The sequence below is a fragment of the Podarcis melisellensis genome, assembly GCF_964234715.1.
Source record: "Podarcis melisellensis genome assembly, chromosome: 4".
NCBI lineage: Eukaryota > Metazoa > Chordata > Lepidosauria > Squamata > Lacertidae > Podarcis > Podarcis melisellensis.
This window is the reverse complement of record NC_138531.1, coordinates 82,646,851-82,664,555: the sequence shown is the minus strand read 5'-3', so window position 1 is coordinate 82,664,555 and position 17,705 is coordinate 82,646,851. Positions and strand designations below refer to the sequence as shown.

Sequence of the window (17,705 nt, the reverse complement as noted above, 5' to 3'; positions counted from 1 at the left end):
CAGTGACTATGGGCATTGCGGTCCTGATTTTTCTTTTCACCTTAAAAAAAAAATTTTCACCGAGTGAAATTTATAAGGCTTCTAACTGGCATTTTTGTCACTGTCCAGGCTCTGGAAATCTTATACCGTCAACAGTGGACTCCCCTGGATGGACTGGGAGTTCTGATCATATCGCCTACCCGAGAGTTGGCATACCAAACGTTTGAGGTTCTGCGTAAGGTGGGGAAGAATCACGAGTTCTCGGCTGGGCTTATCATTGGTGGAAAGGTTTGTTCCTTCCAAATAAATAAATAAATAAATAAATAAATAAATAAATGATCTCCCCCCACCGCTCCCTCTGTCTTACCCATAAGGATTGCTTATGGTTTGACAATTATACTGGGATGCTGTACTAAGTGACTGGTAATTTTCTTAGAACTCGGTGCGATATATTTCCAAGGAAATGGGTTCCAAGGAAACATTGGCACATACATAAAGGTAAAGGGACCCCTGACCATTAGGTCCAGTCGTGACCGACTCTGGGGCTGCGGCGCTCATCTCGCTTTATTGGCTGAGGGAGCCAGCGTACAGCTTCCGGGTCATGTGGCCAGCATGACTAAGCCGCTTCTGGTGAACCAGAGCAGCGCACGGAAATGCCGTTTACCTTCCCGCCGGAGCGGTACCTATTTATCTACTTGCACTTTGACATGCTTTCGAACTGCTAGGTTGGCAGGAGCAGGGACCGAGCAACGAGAGCTCATCCCATTGCAGGGATTCGAACCGCCGACCTTCTGATTGGCAAGTCCTAGGCTCTGTGGTTTAACCCACAGCGCCACACCTCCATTTAAAAAGCATGGGTCATGCGCTGTCTGAAATGTACAGCCTTTCAAGAAAGCTCTGTATTGATTTTCCACCATAATGGCATGTATTTCCCATTGAAAGCTGTCCCAAGTGAAGTGAGTTGTCACAGGCTTGCCTGAGTATGCTTTGATTCTGATTTTGGTGTCCCTCTGGTTGATGGATGTCCCTGAGAGTCTTGATGCATGTAAGCAAGCTTTGATGGAGTCACTGAAAATGTCCCAAGAAGAGGCGGTGATGTGATTTTACTGGAAAACTCTGAATTTGAAAAAGTTCAGTCTGTGTCAGAAAACTTTCTGATGCCTTAGAGAACGACCTAAGCATGTTCATTTACTTGTACTTAAACAAATCAAAGCATTTTGAAGCTGCCACTCTTGCCTAATAATGTATTTGCAATTGGCATTCATTCCCAGTTACTTACGGACTTGTGAACTGGAAAAATAAAGCACTGGGAAATTTTCTTCCTTGCATTGTTAGTTAGAGGCTGCTACATCTCTAAAGGTGCCTCTGGGTTGTGGCTTGTCGTGTAGATAGATTTTTTCTGTGTGCCACAAGACACACAGTATGACATCGCTCAGGGGTGTGTGTGTGTGTGTGTATGGCCAGATCTTACTGTGATCTGCTGCACCTGAATGGGCTTGGAGAGGAGCTCCCTGCGTCATAACCATATATTCTGAAATCATGCCCTCACACCTGTCTGATATTTCAGGACCTGAAACAAGAATCGGAAAGAATCCACAATATAAACATTCTGATATGTACTCCGGGACGGCTTTTACAGCACATGGACGAAACATCATATTTCCATGCCTGCAATCTGCATATGTTGAGTAAGTGAAATGCTTCAATTTATTTTCTATCTTTTTTTGCTTTTACTGAATAGGCTTAATCAGAAATCTGTAAATGGTCCAAAATGCTTGCACTGGAAGCCACTTCCCAGAACTGAAGCTCCATTAAAGCACGCAGAGGATGAACTGGGGTTGTGGCTTCCGTGCTTGATCTTTGTAACATACAAAGCCTTTCCATGAATTGGAAGTGAATGGGAAGAACCTGCTTGTGCTGTAAGATTCCCCACCCTGGGAACAGGTAACCTTAAGTTCTTGGTCTAGGCAGGCATACACAAACTTAGAGCTCTTGGAACAGCCAAGCATATGAAGCTGCTAAGATCACTGCCCCATTGAACCCAGTACTGTCTACTCTGATCGGAAGCAGCTTTCCAGGGTCTCAGGCAGAGGGTCATCCCTTACCCTGGAGATGGCAGGGATTGGACCTGGGACCTTCTGCTTGCCAAGGATGTACTGTGCCACATTGCTGTGGCCCCTTGTCTCTGTTAGTTTAATAATAATAATAATAATAATAATAATAATAATAATAATAATAATAATTTATTTATACCCTGTCCATCTGGCTGGGTTTCCCCAGCCACTCTGGGTGGCTCCCAAGAAAATATTAAAAACACGATAAAACAGCAAACATTAAGAACTTCCCTAAGCAGGGTAACCTTCAGATGTCTTCTAAAAGTCAGATAGTTGTTTATTTCCTTGACATCTGATAGGAGGGTGTTCTACTACCGAGAAGGTGCCACTACTGAGAAGGCCCTCTGCCTGGTTCCCTTTAACCTCACTTCTAGCAATGAGGGAACCGCCAGAAGGCCCTTGGAGCTGGACCTCAGGCTGAACGATCGGGGTGGAGATGCTCCTTCATGTATACTGGACCAAGGCCATTTAGGGCTTTAAAAGTCAGCACCAACACTTTAAATTGTCTTTGGAAAATTACAGGGAGCCAATGTAGGTCTTTCAGGACCAGTGTTGTATGGTCTCAGCGGCCACTCCCAGTCACCAGTCTAGCTGCCACATTCTGAATTAGTTGTAGTTTCCGGGTCACCTTCAAAGGTAGCCCCACGTAGAGCGCATTGCAGTAGTCCAAGTGGGAGGTAACCAGAGCATGCACCACTCTGGCGAGACAGTCTGTGGGCAGGTAGGGCCTCAGCCTGCATACCAGATGAAGCTGGTCACAGAATTGACCTGCGCCTCCATGGACAGTTGTCAGTCCAAAATGAGTCCCAGGCTGTGCACCTGGTCCTTCAGGGGCACAGTTCCCCCATTCAGGACCAGGGAGTCATCTGCACCTGCTCGCCCCCTGTCCCCCAAAACAGTCCTTCTGTCCTGTTAGGATTTAACCTCAATCTGTTAGCCGCCATCTATCCTCCCACCGCCTCCAGACACTCACACAGGAAAGCTATTATATGTGAATGAATTCTCACATGTGGAAGTAGGCTTGACTAGGGTGTCAGAAGCTTTTGTAAGTGATATTTGAACAGAGGCTGGACAGTCCTCTGTCAGGGATGCTGTAGTTTGCATCCTGCATTGTAGCGGGTTCAATTAGGTGACCTCCCAAGGCCCTGTCTGTGAAAGCTGACCCCAACAAATCCCTTCTTGTGTGTATTTTGGAGCGATGCCTTTCATGTGGATAAGCCCCTGCTATCAGTGTGAATATTAGTCTCACGCTCTGTCTGAAGGTTAGAAGCTTAGGGGGAGAAAAAAAATCCAATTCCCTCCAGCTGGCCTTTCTCATTCCAGTACTTGATGAAGCTGACAGAATTCTGGACATGGGTTTTGCTGATACGATGAACGCAATCATTGAAAACCTTCCCGAGACGCGCCAGACTCTGCTTTTCTCAGCCACGCAAACCAAATCGGTGAAGGACCTGGCCCGGCTGAGCTTGAAAGATCCGGAATATATCTGGGTACACGAGAAGGCAAAGTTCAGGTAGGAGAATTCTTCTCTATCTAGACTTCGAAGGAAGTAAAGTGTAGCTCTGTTTTACTCCATTATGCGCCTGTTTATGGAAGGGGTGGGATGGAGAGTCATGTTATTCAACCTGAGGCCTTGGGATAACACAGGCTAGAAAACTGAAGTTGGCACACACATGCACACACACACGAGAGAGAGAGAGAGAGAGAGAGAGAGAGAGAGAGAGAGAGAGAGAGAGAAATTAATTGGGTCAGTTAAAGTGTGGTTGTAGAATTCTTTGCTTCAACTCCTGTTCTGTCATTTTAAGTACTATGTGTGCTACAAATCACTGTGATATATAACTTTTTGGCCCTGCGGCAGGGAGCTGTAAGAAGTAAGTATATAAAATAGCCAATTTAAAATAGATGAAACTGGCTTAACTGAGTGACTGTCAAAAGCCAGCCTAAGTAATTCCTGATTTGATACTCATCTCTCTCAATCACCAAGACTTCAACAGGTGACCAGAAAATTTAAAGATGTAGGATTCAGTTTGCAATTAAATTAAAGACCAGCCCGGCAGCTGAAAACAATAATGCATACTTCTAAGTTTATGCATGCTTAGGACTACAATCCGTGTTCCGTGACTTTCAATAAATCAGGGGTGGGGAACCAATTTTTTTTGGGGGGGGGTAAGAGGGCCGCATTCCCTCCTGTGTAGAGTTTTGAGGGCTACATGACAGCGGTGGTTGGGATCAGAGGCAAAATGGGCAGAGCAACAAATTTATTGTTGTTGTTACAGTGGTACCTCGGGTTACAGGTGCTTCAGGTTACAGACTCCGCCCCCCCAGAAATAGAACGAATTAAGTTCTTAACCCGAGTTACCACTGTATTAGGGACGTGGGTGGCACTGTGGGTTAAACCACAGAGCCTAGGACTTCCTGATCAGAAGGTCAGCATTTCGAATTCCCACGATGGGGTGAGCTCCTGTTTCTCAGTCCCTGCTCCTCCCAACCTAGCAGTTCAAAAGCACATCAAGTGCAAGTAGATAAATAGGTACCGCTCTGGCGGGAAGGTAACGGTGTTTCCGTGCGCTGCTCTGGTTTGCCAGAAGCGGCTTAGTCATGCTGGCCACATGACCCGGAAGCTGTATGCCGGCTCCCTCGGCCAGTAAAGCGAGATGAGTGCCGCAACCCCAGAGTCGGTCATGACTTGACCTAATGGTCAGGGGACCCTTTACCTTTACCACTGTATTTATTACATTTCTGTACTGCCCTTCATCCAAGGTTCACAGGGCGGTTTATAGTATAAAAACATGAAAATACATAGCATAGTAACAAACAAAAACAACGTTCCTCTCCCCAATTTAAAAGGCCAATGATAGCTCAGTTAGGCAAAGGCCTGGGAGAAGAGTGTTTTTGCTTGACACCTAAAGATAGGTAACAAAGGCACCAGGTGAGTTTCTGGGGGGAAGAGCATTCCACAAGCGGGGAGCCACTGCGGAAAAGGCCTGTTCTTGTGTTGCCACCCTCTGGACCTCTCGTGGCGGAGGCACATGAAGATTGAAGCATCCAGGCCAGTTCATAAGGGGAGAGGCGATCCTTGAGGCATGTGGTCCTGAGCCGTTTAAGGCTTTGCAGGCCTTAGAAATGGGCCCGGAAACTAATTGGTGGCCAGCGCAGTTGGGCCTAGATTGGCATTCTATATACCCCAAGCTATATACCTGCTCCTTCCTGTGGGAGTGTAACCTCATCAAGAGCAGGTCACCTCCCATCCATTCTAGTCCATGACCATCCACAAAGAGTGCTTCAGTCTTTTCCTTCAGTTTGTTGGCTCTCATCCAGTCCATTATCCAGGCAGGGCAAAGGTCCAGCACTTCCACTGCCTCACCTGCGATATGTAAAGGAGAAATAGAGCTGTGTGTCATCAGCATAGTGCTGACAACGTACTCCAAAAGTCTGGGTGACCCCACTCGGGTTAAACAGCATGGGGGGATAATACTGAACCCTGAGGAACCCTACATTGAAGGCTCCCCGGGAAACTACTGCAAAGCAGTGGGAAAACGTATCTTTTACCATTGTGCACTAGGCTAGTTTCTACACACATTCATAGACCCGTCTCTAAACTCCATCCAGACAAGCAAGAGATGCTTTTCGTAGATTTCACAGAATTGTAGAGCTGGAAGTATCATCTTGAGTGTCATCTAGTCGAACCTTAGTCTGATTTAATGTGCACTCTTGCAGGGATTTTTATTTTATTTTTTTCTGGTGGGTGAGCAAACGGCAATGCCTTTGTGATGACACTTCTGTGCTCTTTGGAAAAATCCAAGCAGCTTGAGTTGGGACATTAAAACAAAGCACGGATATTTTTAAAGGGGAATTACTGCTTTGAGAAACAGTATTTCACAGTTTACCAGAATGAGGGGGTGGGGATTCCGAGCAAGATTAGTACAAGGCAGCGATGTCAGCTGCGTAATTTACGGAGCAATGGGCTGGATCAAATTATTACAGATCACTGCAATTTCGGCAGAGCAACAGCCATCTTCAATAAAACACCGGGGATTATTTTTTTTACAAAAAGGTTTCAGGTTCAACCATGGCAGGCTATAATGAAGTATTTTGCGTTAAGTTTTGAGCGTGGTGGGGGGGCATTAATTTAAGGCACTTATATCTCAGCAGTTCACAATCTGATTGGAATGCATCTTTGCATAGGTTTGCCGTGAGTTGCATTGATGCTTTTTGCTAGAGATCAGTGGGAGAGGGTATGATTTGTGTGGAGGAAACCCCTGACCTTTCCAGTTAGAAAAGCATCTCTAGAAAATACTTCTGTTCCAGACCCTGAAGAGCAGTGGTCAACAAACTTTTTTAGCAGGGGGCCGGTCCACTGTCCCTCCAACCTTCTGGGGGGGCTGAACTATATTTTTTTGGGGGGGAATGAACGAATTCCTATGCCCCACAAATAACCCAGAGATGCATTTTAAATAAAAGGACATATTCTACTCATGTAAAAATACCCTGGTTCCTGGACCATCCACAGGCCGGATTTAGAAGGCAATTGGGCCGGATCTGGCCCCCGGGCCTTAGTTTGCCTACCCATGCTGAAGAGGCACTGCTGGGTGGAGTAGGCAAGCCTTCTCCATCCTGGTGCCCACCACATGTTTTGGACTATAACCCCCAGGCAGCACATGACTAGATCTATATGATTTAATATTATTTATTTCATTTGTACACTGACCTATACATATGTTCTTTGGTTTTAATGACTTATGCCTTGTTTATCTATATTTTGCTCTTAGTTAATTCATGGGTTGTGATTGAGTTTGATAGGGTTGTGTATGTGTGTTTATACACACACACATTTATACATAAACATACATATTTCGTATTCTACTTGTGTTGGCCACCTTGTGCACCATTTGGTAGAAAGGCAGGATGATAAATTGTGCCCAATAATAATGATGATAAATATGTGATTATTATTATTTTTTAGTACTCCAGCAACTTTGGAACAGAACTACGTTGTTTGTGAACTGCACCAGAAAATCAATATGTTGTACTCCTTTTTGAGAAGTCATCTGAATAAGAAAAGTATTGTATTTTTTGCAAGCTGTAAAGAGGTATTGAATATCTATAATTCTATCTCTTAACCATTTATAAAAAATGCTTTCTCTTTTTCTTTTCTTTTTAAATATCAAGTTAATACCATTCCTGCCAGGACTTCAGGCAAGGGTATTGTATCATAAATTAAAGCACCTGTGAGATATTCTCCTGTGCCCAGCAAGCTGGAATATGTTAATAAATACTTTAAACCAGGAGATATTAAAAGTTTGGTATAGCGGGTAAAGGTTTGTGCAGAAGTCCAGCGAAATGTCTTCCTGTTTGAGTCCTGAAGCTGAACATGCAGTTTTACTAGAGATTACAGTGGTACCTCAGGTTACAGATGCTTCAGGTTACAGACGCTTCAGGTTACAGACTCCGCTAACCTTGGGTTAAGAACTTTGCTTCAGGATGAGAACAGAAATCGCATGGCAGCAGCGGGAGGCCCCATTAGCTAAAGTGGTACCTCAGGTTAAGAACAGTTTCAGGTTAAGAACGGACATCCAGAACGAATTAAGTTCTTAACCCGAGGTACCACTGTACACTTAAGTGTCCTCAAGCCAGTGTTTCTCTCTCTGTGTCTCTATATCTACCTATCTAAACTTAGGCCTAGTTCATTCACAAGCAGAAGATGGGATGGTAAATATGCATCCCAAACAGCAGGAATTCTCAAACTTTCTACTGTCATAGCCCACTTGAGACAGCTGAGAATTACAGTGGTACCTCAGTTTACAACCTTAATCCATTCTGGAAGTCCGTTCTTAAACTGAAACCGTTCTGAAACCGAGACGCGCTTTCCCTTATGAGGCCTTCCACTGTTCGGATTACGTTCTTAGACCGAGGTAAAGTTTGCAAACTGCGACACTACTTCCGGTTTTGTGGAGTTCATAAACTGAATAATTTGTAAACGGGGCTGTTCTTAAACTGAGGTACCACTGTACTGAGGTCCACCGGTTACAAAATAGTGCTGTGTGGACATAGCCAGGTATAAAATGGTGACCGCTGCAGGCAGAGTTTGACATAAGCATTTACTGACTACTTTCTACTGATAGGTTTTTTCACCACAGCATTTTCCGTGTGGTGTTTTCCTTGTGTCAAGCTTTCCTCACAATAAATACAGACCTTTGCTCTGGAGGTATTGTGACTCAGCCTACCTGCTGTTTCAAATAAGTGTTGAACACACACACACCAAATGTCCCTGAGTTGAAAGAGTTTTGGAAAAAGATACTGCTGTTTTTGTAATTATGAAGAGGTAGGATCCTCCTCTGATATTGTTGAACTTAAAGAAAGTAAAAAAATAAATAAATCACACCATCTCTGATGTCCATAACTGTAAATCTGTTCGTGACATTGGATTGTGATTAAAAAGCCTGGGAAAGTTGTTAAAAACATGAGAAGAATTCTGCTGCATCATAGCAAAGGCCCTTCTAGACCTGAATTCTGTTCTCACAGTGGCGATGGGAAGTTCGCAAACAGGGCAGGATAATTCTTCAGGAACCTTAGCAGCTGAGTTTGAAAATGAAAATGATTTCTATTCAAACTGCTCCCTGATAGATCGGGGTGCCTTTTTTGGTCAATTGGAACATTTTAGTTAATCAAACTGAATAACTGAAGTAAGGAAAAATGAAGTATTTAAGCTGCAACTTTATATTAATAGCGATTGCTATTTCTAAATTCACTCATTCCCCGCCCCCTAAGTGTGGGGCTACCACAGCTTTGATGATAAGATTGGAAGGAATGAGATGTCAGTAGGGATGGGCTTGAACACCCTTCCCTCCCCACCCAGCCCCAGTGCCTGGCTAACGTTTTTCAGATGCAGAGCCCTTTGCTGCGCTAATAAATTAAATTAAACACTGGAAGAGTCAGTCAGGGTTCTCCTGCATCAAGTACAGTTTGGCCCTATCGCCCCATTGCTGTACATGCCACGTTATAGAGCAGCATAAGCATAAAACAAGTCCCTGCCCCAAAGAGCTTACAGTCTGAATTGTTACTGGTTTCTAGGTCCAGTATTTGTTTAGAGTCTTCTGCCGTCTTCGACCTGGGCTCCCTATACTGGCTCTTCACGGCAAGCAGCAGCAGATGAAGAGAATGGAAGTCTACACTGATTTTGTGCGCAAGAAATCGGCAGTTCTCTTTGCTACTGATCTTGCGGCTCGGGGCCTTGGTAAGCACTCTCAAGTTCTTCCACATTTATATAAAGTTGCAGAGCTACCTGTACAGAGGGCAGGTGCCCCAGACTGTGAACTTACATTATATATAAAAAAGAAAAGAGCCTATAGTTTGCTAGAAAGAAATGTATACAGCAAAATGTGCTGGTACCTCCTAAACAATGTCTGTGAAATGAGAGTTGTGAGATAACCTTATATTTTTTCCTAGTACTGAGGATTGTTTCCCATTCTCACTAGACAGCAACAGCATCTGCGATCTCCATAATCAGCAAGACATAGCTGACTTTCCATAGTAAACATAAGGTTGTTGAGGAATGGTTGCCTCTCTTAAGTTTGTGCTCTGCCATGCTCCCCATTTGTGTTATGCCACGCCCCCTATGGCAGCCAGGGGGCACTCTCTCAAAATTCAAAATGCACCCAGTCTTCCAAAAAGTTTGGTGACGCCTATTTTAGCCTGATGGGACACGGGTGGCGCTGTGGGTTAAACCACAGAGGCTAGGACTTGGCAATCAGAAGGTCGGCAGTTCAAATCCCCGTGATGGGGTGATCTCCCATTGCTCGGTCCCAGCTCCTGCCAACCTAGAAGTTCAAAAGCACGTCAAAGTGCAAGTAGGTACTGGCGGGAAGGTAAACAGCGTTTCCGTGTGCTGCTCTGGTTTGCCAGAAGCGGTTTAGTCATGCTGGCCACATGACCGGAAACTGTATGCGGGCTCCCTCGGCCAATAAAGCAAGATGAGCGCCGCAACCCCAGAGTCAGCCACGACTGAACCTAATGGTCAGGGGTCCCTTTACCTTTACCTATTTTAGCCTGATGCTTAAAAGCAGATAATGATGGTGGCAGGCATGCTTCAAAGGTGAATGCAATAATGAGATGCAAGGGGAGGAATTCAACATGGCACTGAGGAGATTGCTGCATCAGTGCAAGCATTTTTGCTTGTTTGATGGAAATTTTTTGTCTTTCCACCCCCTCACCTTATTCTGGGAGTTTTCCAACCCCATCCCTGAGGCGACTTGTGAGGGGAGGACAGGAGAGGAAACCCCACTGCACCAGCAGAAGTCCTTGCACTGGCTTTCACTAGTGGGACTCACTATTTGAATCCAGCCCAAGATAAACAAAAAGTAGTCTCGGGTGGCACATTTGGGTTAAGGGTGGTTCCTGGCTATTGAAGGGTTAAAAGCCACCGTTTTAAATTGTGGAAGATTTAACACTGCTTTAGAATTCGAAACATGCAAATTATCTGCCTGTCCATGTTCAGGCATAAAATTACACTGTCGTTACTTAGGAAATGAATATGCTATTAATTTTATTCCTATCTTGACAAATAAATGAAGGTGATTGATGCAACTTTGAACAGTCTCCGCTAATACAGCACAGTAAAGCAGAACTGAATTTGTAGCAAATTATACAGCCGTTTTCTCTGTGGGTGGATTTTCAGTGTTTCCTGAACTCAAGGCCTGTCCCTTTCTCACTTCTTTGCAGATTTCCCTGCTGTGAATTGGGTCATTCAGTTTGACTGTCCGGAGGACGCAAATACTTACATTCACAGAGTTGGCAGAACAGCCAGGTATGTTCTTCTGTGTTCCGGGATTCTGTGTGAAAGCAGAACTGTTAATTGTTGTAGAAAAGATGACAAGCCCCGTGTTACATTAGGGTAAAGGTAAAGGGACCCCTGACCATTAGGTCCAGTCATGACTGACTCTGGGGTTGCGGCGCTCATCTTGCTTTATTCGCCGAGGGAGCCGCCGTACACCTTCCGGGTCATGTGGCCAGCATGACTAAGCTGCTTCTGGTGAACCAGAGCAGCGCACGGAAACGCCGTTTACCTTCCCGCCAGAGTGGTACCTATTTATCTACTTGCACTTTGATGTGCTTTCGAACTGCTAGGTTGGCAGGAGCAGGTATCAAGCAACAGGAGCTCACCCCATTGCGGGGATTCGAACTGCCGACCTTCTGATCAGCAAGTCCTAGGTTCTGTGGTTTAACCCACAGCGCCACCTGCATCCCTCTAGGTTAGGTCAGGTCAGGTTAGGTTAAATGTCATGTCTCTCATTTGGTCCAGTACTCCAACCAAGATTATATATTTTATTGAGGAAAGGCTACACAATGCCTGTGTTGGACCTTCACTGTTGGAGGCAATATATCCCTCTGAGCACCAGGTGCTGGGAATCTCAAGTGGAGAGTTTTCTTGCGCTTTGGTTCTGCTTTTGTGGGCATGCCATAGGTCAGCCACTGTGATAACAGGATGCTGGTCTAGATGCAATAGGGATGTTCTTCTCATAGAATCATAGAGTTGGAAGGGATGCTGTTTTTGGACTACAGCTCCCATCATCCCTAGCTAGCAAGACCAGAGGTCAAGGATTATGGGAATTATAGTCCAGAAATAGCTGGAGACCCAAGCTTGGGAAACAATGATCTAGTCCACCCCTCTGCAATGCAGGAATATGAAGTTGGCCCTTACGGGTATTGAACCTGCAACCTTGGCGTTATCAGCACTGTGCTCAAACCAGCTGTGCTATCCAGCAGTTCGTATATTCTTAAAGCCATGGATTAAATTACAGGAACTTTCACAGCTCATGGAGCACAGCTGATTCCAAGGTTCAGGTCTCAAAATCCCCTGCTCTGGCTATATTAAATTTGGCTGAAAATCTGATACGTTCGTATACCTTAATATAGCACATTAGTAGCAAAACTATACTTTTCGCCTGGATTTTTAATTATTTATTGTCAGCGTATATTGCTCCTGCGAGAGAGACTGTTGCCTGCCTTTCAGATTACTGATCAGGTTCACGGCTGCTTAGCTTCAGTAATATCGCTCCTGAATCTTGTTTCCAGACCCTTCAGTGGGCCTATTATTAGTATCAGGTTTGCATATAAATACTGTGTTTATCATTGTTTGCTCTTTCAAAGCTAATTAAAAACAAGTTGATTCAGTTTACAGTGCAATATTCCAAATGCTTACTCACGTGTCAGCTTAGTCCACAAGTAAGTGGGCACAGGATTGCAGCCGTAGGCTCTCATTTTTGTTAACATTATTCCTGAAGGTTGTCTGCAGGGATAAATAAGCAGCTGCAGTTTCTTAAGCACTCTGCGGTTGCTTGTTAGGATACTGAGAATCTTGTATTTAATTTATTAAGCTTCTAGTGCTTGTGACAGCAGAGCAGAGTGACAGCAGAGGCTCCCCGGAGACTTTGGAAAACTAGGCTAGAGATGTGAAATTGAATTTCTAAAGGCATCATTAAACTATGTCTTTGGGTATTTTGTAAGAAGACGAAAATTTTCAACGAAAACTGCAAGCATCTGCAGTATTTATTGGTCTATCTGTATCAAATATGGTCTTGTTACTTGGGCTCCGAAACAGCACATGATATAGATCAGACCTGACCTGGCATTTATTGTGGGTTGTGCAAAAGAATACTGATAATCGTTTGGGAAATGTTTTATACACTCTGATGCATTTAATTTATTCATTCCTAGCTTCTTTCCTCATCGTTCCCAAAAGGTCCTAGGAGGCTAATATTATAGACCTGTATCTTTTAGTGCTTTTTAAAAATACTATTAAAAAAATACAATAAAAGCAGGCAATAATTTTTCTGTACACTGCCCTGAGATCTACGGATAAAGGGTGGTGTACAAATATAATGGGACGCGGGTGGCGCTGTGGGTTAAACCACAGAGCCTACGGCTTGCCGATCAGAAGGTCGGCGGTTCAAATCCCTGCGACAGGGTGAGCTCCCATTGCTTGGTCCCTATTCCTGCCAAGCACGTCAAAGTGCAAGTAGATAAATAGGTACCGCTCCGGCGGGAAGGTAAACGGCATTTCCGTGCGTTGCTCTGGTTCGCCAGAAGCGGCTTAGTCATGCTGGCCACATGACCTGGAAGCTGTACGCCAGCTCTCTCGGCCAATAAAGCGAGATGAGCGCCGCAACCCCAGCTCATCTAATAAATATATACACCAACCTGCACCAGTCCCCATCAGCCCCAGACATTCCAAATGAGAGTTATATGCAATGATGGGAGTTTTATCCTGTGGTACAAAAGAAGCTTGAAACTAATCATGTAACAACAACGGCAAACTGCTGGGCTACTTGACGGAAGGGCATGACGGGAAGGAACAAGGCACAGAGTTACAGAGCAAATCATACAATCTGTCACAAATAGCAGAACCATAAAAATGTCAGAAGCAAATATGAAAAGCCATAAAGAGGAATTACCATCAATGTCAGCAAAACGGCAATTCTTTCGGAGGGTTTTTCCTCCCCCACCCCCGATGCCTCTGTGTAACCCAGGAATGAAATCAAGAGGAATGGATTAATTGTGGCCTGGATGGATCCTTGACCTCTCTCCATTAACATGATGTTTTAGGCATCGGCCTTACTTCCCATGCCTTTCCTGGGTCAGATACTGTATTTTTGTCCATGCCAATCTATTTATATACCGCAGTGTCCGTAAGCAAATCTGCGCTCAAAGTGCTTTGCAGAAAAATTGTAGTCTAACACATTATTCATTAACAATTAACACAACACATATTTTAATTTATTATTTTATTTATTGAATGTCTATACCGGCCTTCAGCCGAGGATCACAGGACATATTCCGATACATTCTCTTTTTTCATCCTTCTGTGTAATATCTGTGGCCTGTAGGGTCTTTTACAAGATGGCAGTCACAACACCTAAAAAATCCCTACCCAGAGTAATACCCATAAAATTCCAGACATGTCAGACCTTGGGACAAATGATTGACCTTGCAACCAACTATTGTCTCAGCCAGAATAAAAATAAAAAATGATGCTGATTTTTTGTCGAATGCGGGCTGTGGCATGAGTCCTAATTTGGCCTGGGAGGCTGTTCCCATGCTGACGTCAGGTGTGTGGCAGTTAAAGATGGGGCTCCATGCCAACAGTGGAGTTTGCAGACTGATTAGCTGGTTGGCCATGCTTGCGAGCCCCTGGTCCTTTGGTTTCAGAAACCCCCAGGCAGAGAAAGGTGTTTCACCTGACATCCTGATGACGTTAGGTGACTTATAGTTGGGTGGCTCTGCTCACCTGTCAAAATGGCCCTGGGGGTTGGAAGAGGTCAGCGAAATCCAGTTCCCCATCCCAGCTCCCACCATCCCTGTAGTACAGAATCCACTTCTGTCAAAGAAAGCTGCTTTTGATTTCCTTCGACCTTATGTTTCTGACCTCTGAATTGCATTTGAAAGGAAATACTGAGAAATATATTCAGGCAATGCTGCTGTGATGTGCGATTGCTGCTGTTCTTTGACCGTAGGGGTGTGTGTGTGTGTCTAAGTCTGAAATGGGTTGACAAGAGGATCAAACAAGCTTTCTAAGTATCACACTTTTGATGGAAAGACGTGCATTTGAGACTTTCAGATTTTATTTCCAGAGACATAGTTGGGTTAGTCCCCATGCAGCAAATACAAGAAAAAGTCTTGCAGTACATTAAAGACCCACACATGTATTATGTTGTAAGTGTGGATTCAAGCCCATGAAAGCATACTGTATTGCATAATTTCTCTAGTTTTTAAAAAAGGTATTCTATTTATTATATATATTTTTAACAAGTTTCAATACATATTACTTATACCATTACGCTTTAGAGCAGTTTCCCAAACTTTGGTCTCCAGCTGTTTTTTTGGACTCCCTTCATCCCTAGGTGGCAGGACCAGTGGTCAGGGATGATGGGAATTGTAGTCCAAAAACAGCTGGAGACCCAAGTTTAGGAAACCCTGTTTCACAGCAAAAAGTAAAAGAAAATTTGAAAGAAAAAGAGGAAAACATGCCCCAAAGAATCCACAAGTACATGGCTTTATAAAATCAAAACAAAGCTACATTTTATCTGTTTCAATATATAAAGACATATCAGTCATCATCCACAGAAAGATTTAAAGTATAATTGACTTAAGCAGGTAGAGGATAGCTTATGAGTAATTCCATATACATAAATGATGTATCAGGATACAGTTTTGGTGTGGATCACTTATCATATGATTGATGAAGGGCCACCAAACATGAGTTGATGCATTTGTGAGCTGAATGGCATTGAGGACATAACCATTTAAAGGAAGCAGCCTATCGAAAAGTATGATCACAACTTCACAGTGTTGATTTGCATGCATACAGCAGTTCCTGTTCAATATGTAGCCATTTTAAAACATCTGTGTGAATGTGACAGAAATTTTGGATAACTGTATTTCTCCATCTTTTTTAAATTTACGAAATCCATTGACAATTTTTAAAGCAGTTACCAAACATCAAGTGTAGTATTGCAAGAGAAATACATGGACATATGTTTAAGTCTTGTATGCAGTCATCTACATGGCATCTGTAATGTTTTGACGATTTCCCCATTTTTTGAGGTGGCTGGGTGGGAATCTATAACAGTGGCATGTTTTTATTAGGACCAACTAAATGAAAATGCGGGACTCAGGTGGCGCTGTGGGTAAACCTCAGTGCCTAGGACTTGCTGATCGTATGGTTGGTGGTTCGAATCCCCGCGGCGGGGTGAGCTCCTGTCGTTTGGTCCCAGCTCCTGCCCACCTAGCAGTTCGAAAGCACTCTTAAGTGCAAGTAGATAAAAAGGTACCGCTTTATAGCGGGAAGGTAAACGGTGTTTCCGTGTGCGGTGCTGGTGCTGGCTCGCCAGCTGCAGCTTCGTCACGCTGGCCACGTGACCCGGAAGTGTCTTCGGACAGCGCTGGCTCACGGCCTCTAGAGCGAGATGAGCACGCAACCCTAGAATCGGACACGACTGGCCCGTATGGTCAGGGGTACCTTTACCTTAAATGAAAATAGCAAACAAGCTATTTGTAGAAATGCTTCGTCAGATGGGATGTTGAGAAGAAAAGAGCAAATCAGTGGGAAAGGATGGTAGTAAGGAAGTTGAGAAAGCCCTAATTGACGACATAACATTTAAATAGAATCGGTGTGGATAATTACAGACTTAATTAGTTTAAGCTGTGCTTGGAGGGGGTGGTTGGGGGTGGGATCTTAGGGTACAACAAATTTTCCAGCAGGGATGGGGTGCCTGTGGCCATCCAGATGTTGTTGGACTGCCATGGGAGTTTGTAGTCCCACAACATCTAGAGGCTGCCAGTCTACTGGTCTACAGAGAAGAAGAAATTTTTGCTTTGAAACGATGAATGCCAGCAGCTAAGTTCCAGTAGCTGCATGGGCAGACTGAAATACAAACTAGTCATTGTCATAGATCTTGTTTTGTTGACTTGATAACGATTGTGCAACAAATCCCCATGGTCAGCAACTAATCAGGGGTGATAAAACCAGAGTTTTTCCTTCCAATTCCTCATTAGACACAAACCACGGGCACAGCTACAACCTCTTCTGTAGCTTTTTTCTGTCTTTGTGTTCTAACACTGACACTCTTCACAACTGAAATCCTCGCAGACAGGGCTTGAGACAAGATGAACACTAAAATAAATGAGAGTATGCTTGGTTTCCCCTTCTCCATATTTTCCTGTGCGTGTGAGTTTTCAATTAAAAGCATGATGTCAGAGAGGTTAATTGCTCAACAGAAGCCAAATAATATTAAACATCCTTAAGTGTCATTGAAATATTGAGCAGTCTGGATTGCACCTCTTCATGTCTTTCGCGGGGTGGGGCTGTGGGGGCCCCTCTTCCTTTAAATGTTCCAAATACCAGACTGCGGCTCTTTAATCCACTAGAAATTAGTGAGCGAGGTTGTGGTGTAGACTTTCAAAAACTTCATAAAAATTATATCGACAGTTTTAGTAGCCGTTAATGAGGTTAGAGATAATTAGAAAGTTCCGCGAGCCGTGAGAGTGCATAACTGCGTAGAACGAAAGCCAAGTTAAATACCTTACCTAATTAGGAATCTGTATGCTTGCAGTAATTAAAATAGAATGGACAGATACTATTGTAAGTCTGAAATCAAATTATTAGTGCTGTGTGAAAACTTGACTAAAATAGAAAATGTCCTGAACATTTCCTGAAGGAGTAGTGTTTGGCATTTGTATCCCGCCGTTCTCAGAAGGGAGCTTAATCTTCTCCAAAACCTAATGGGATGGATTCTTCTTTTTCCTCATTTGCAGAGTCCAACATCCATCTTTGGATATACAGTGGTACCTCGGGTTACATACGCTTCAGGTTACAGACTCCACTAACCCAGAAATAGTACCTCGGATTAAGAACTTTGCTTCAGGATGAGAACAGAAATCGTGCAGCGGCTGCGCAGCGGCAGCAGGAGGCCCCATAAGCTAAAGTGGTGCTTCAGGTTAAGAACAGTTTCAGGTTAAGAACGGACCTCCAGAACAAATTAAGTTCTTAACCCGAGGTACCAAAGGATAGTCAAAAAATGCAGGCAAGGGTTATTGATTGGATATATATACACCCTA

The 17,705-nt window shown here is 44.0% G+C and overlaps 1 protein-coding gene across 1 annotated transcript in view; it reads left to right on the top strand.

Moving 5' to 3' along the window:
* The window catches only part of DDX10 (DEAD-box helicase 10), a 153,763-nt gene that overhangs the window by 8,474 nt on the left and 127,584 nt on the right, over positions 1-17,705 (top strand). The window contains exons 4-9 of the mRNA XM_081909716.1: positions 109-267; positions 1,547-1,667; positions 3,417-3,606; positions 7,057-7,183; positions 9,165-9,327; positions 10,812-10,896. Coding sequence (XP_081765842.1) covers positions 109-267; positions 1,547-1,667; positions 3,417-3,606; positions 7,057-7,183; positions 9,165-9,327; positions 10,812-10,896 — 845 coding nt within the window. The remainder of the gene's footprint in view (positions 1-108; positions 268-1,546; positions 1,668-3,416; positions 3,607-7,056; positions 7,184-9,164; positions 9,328-10,811; positions 10,897-17,705) is intronic.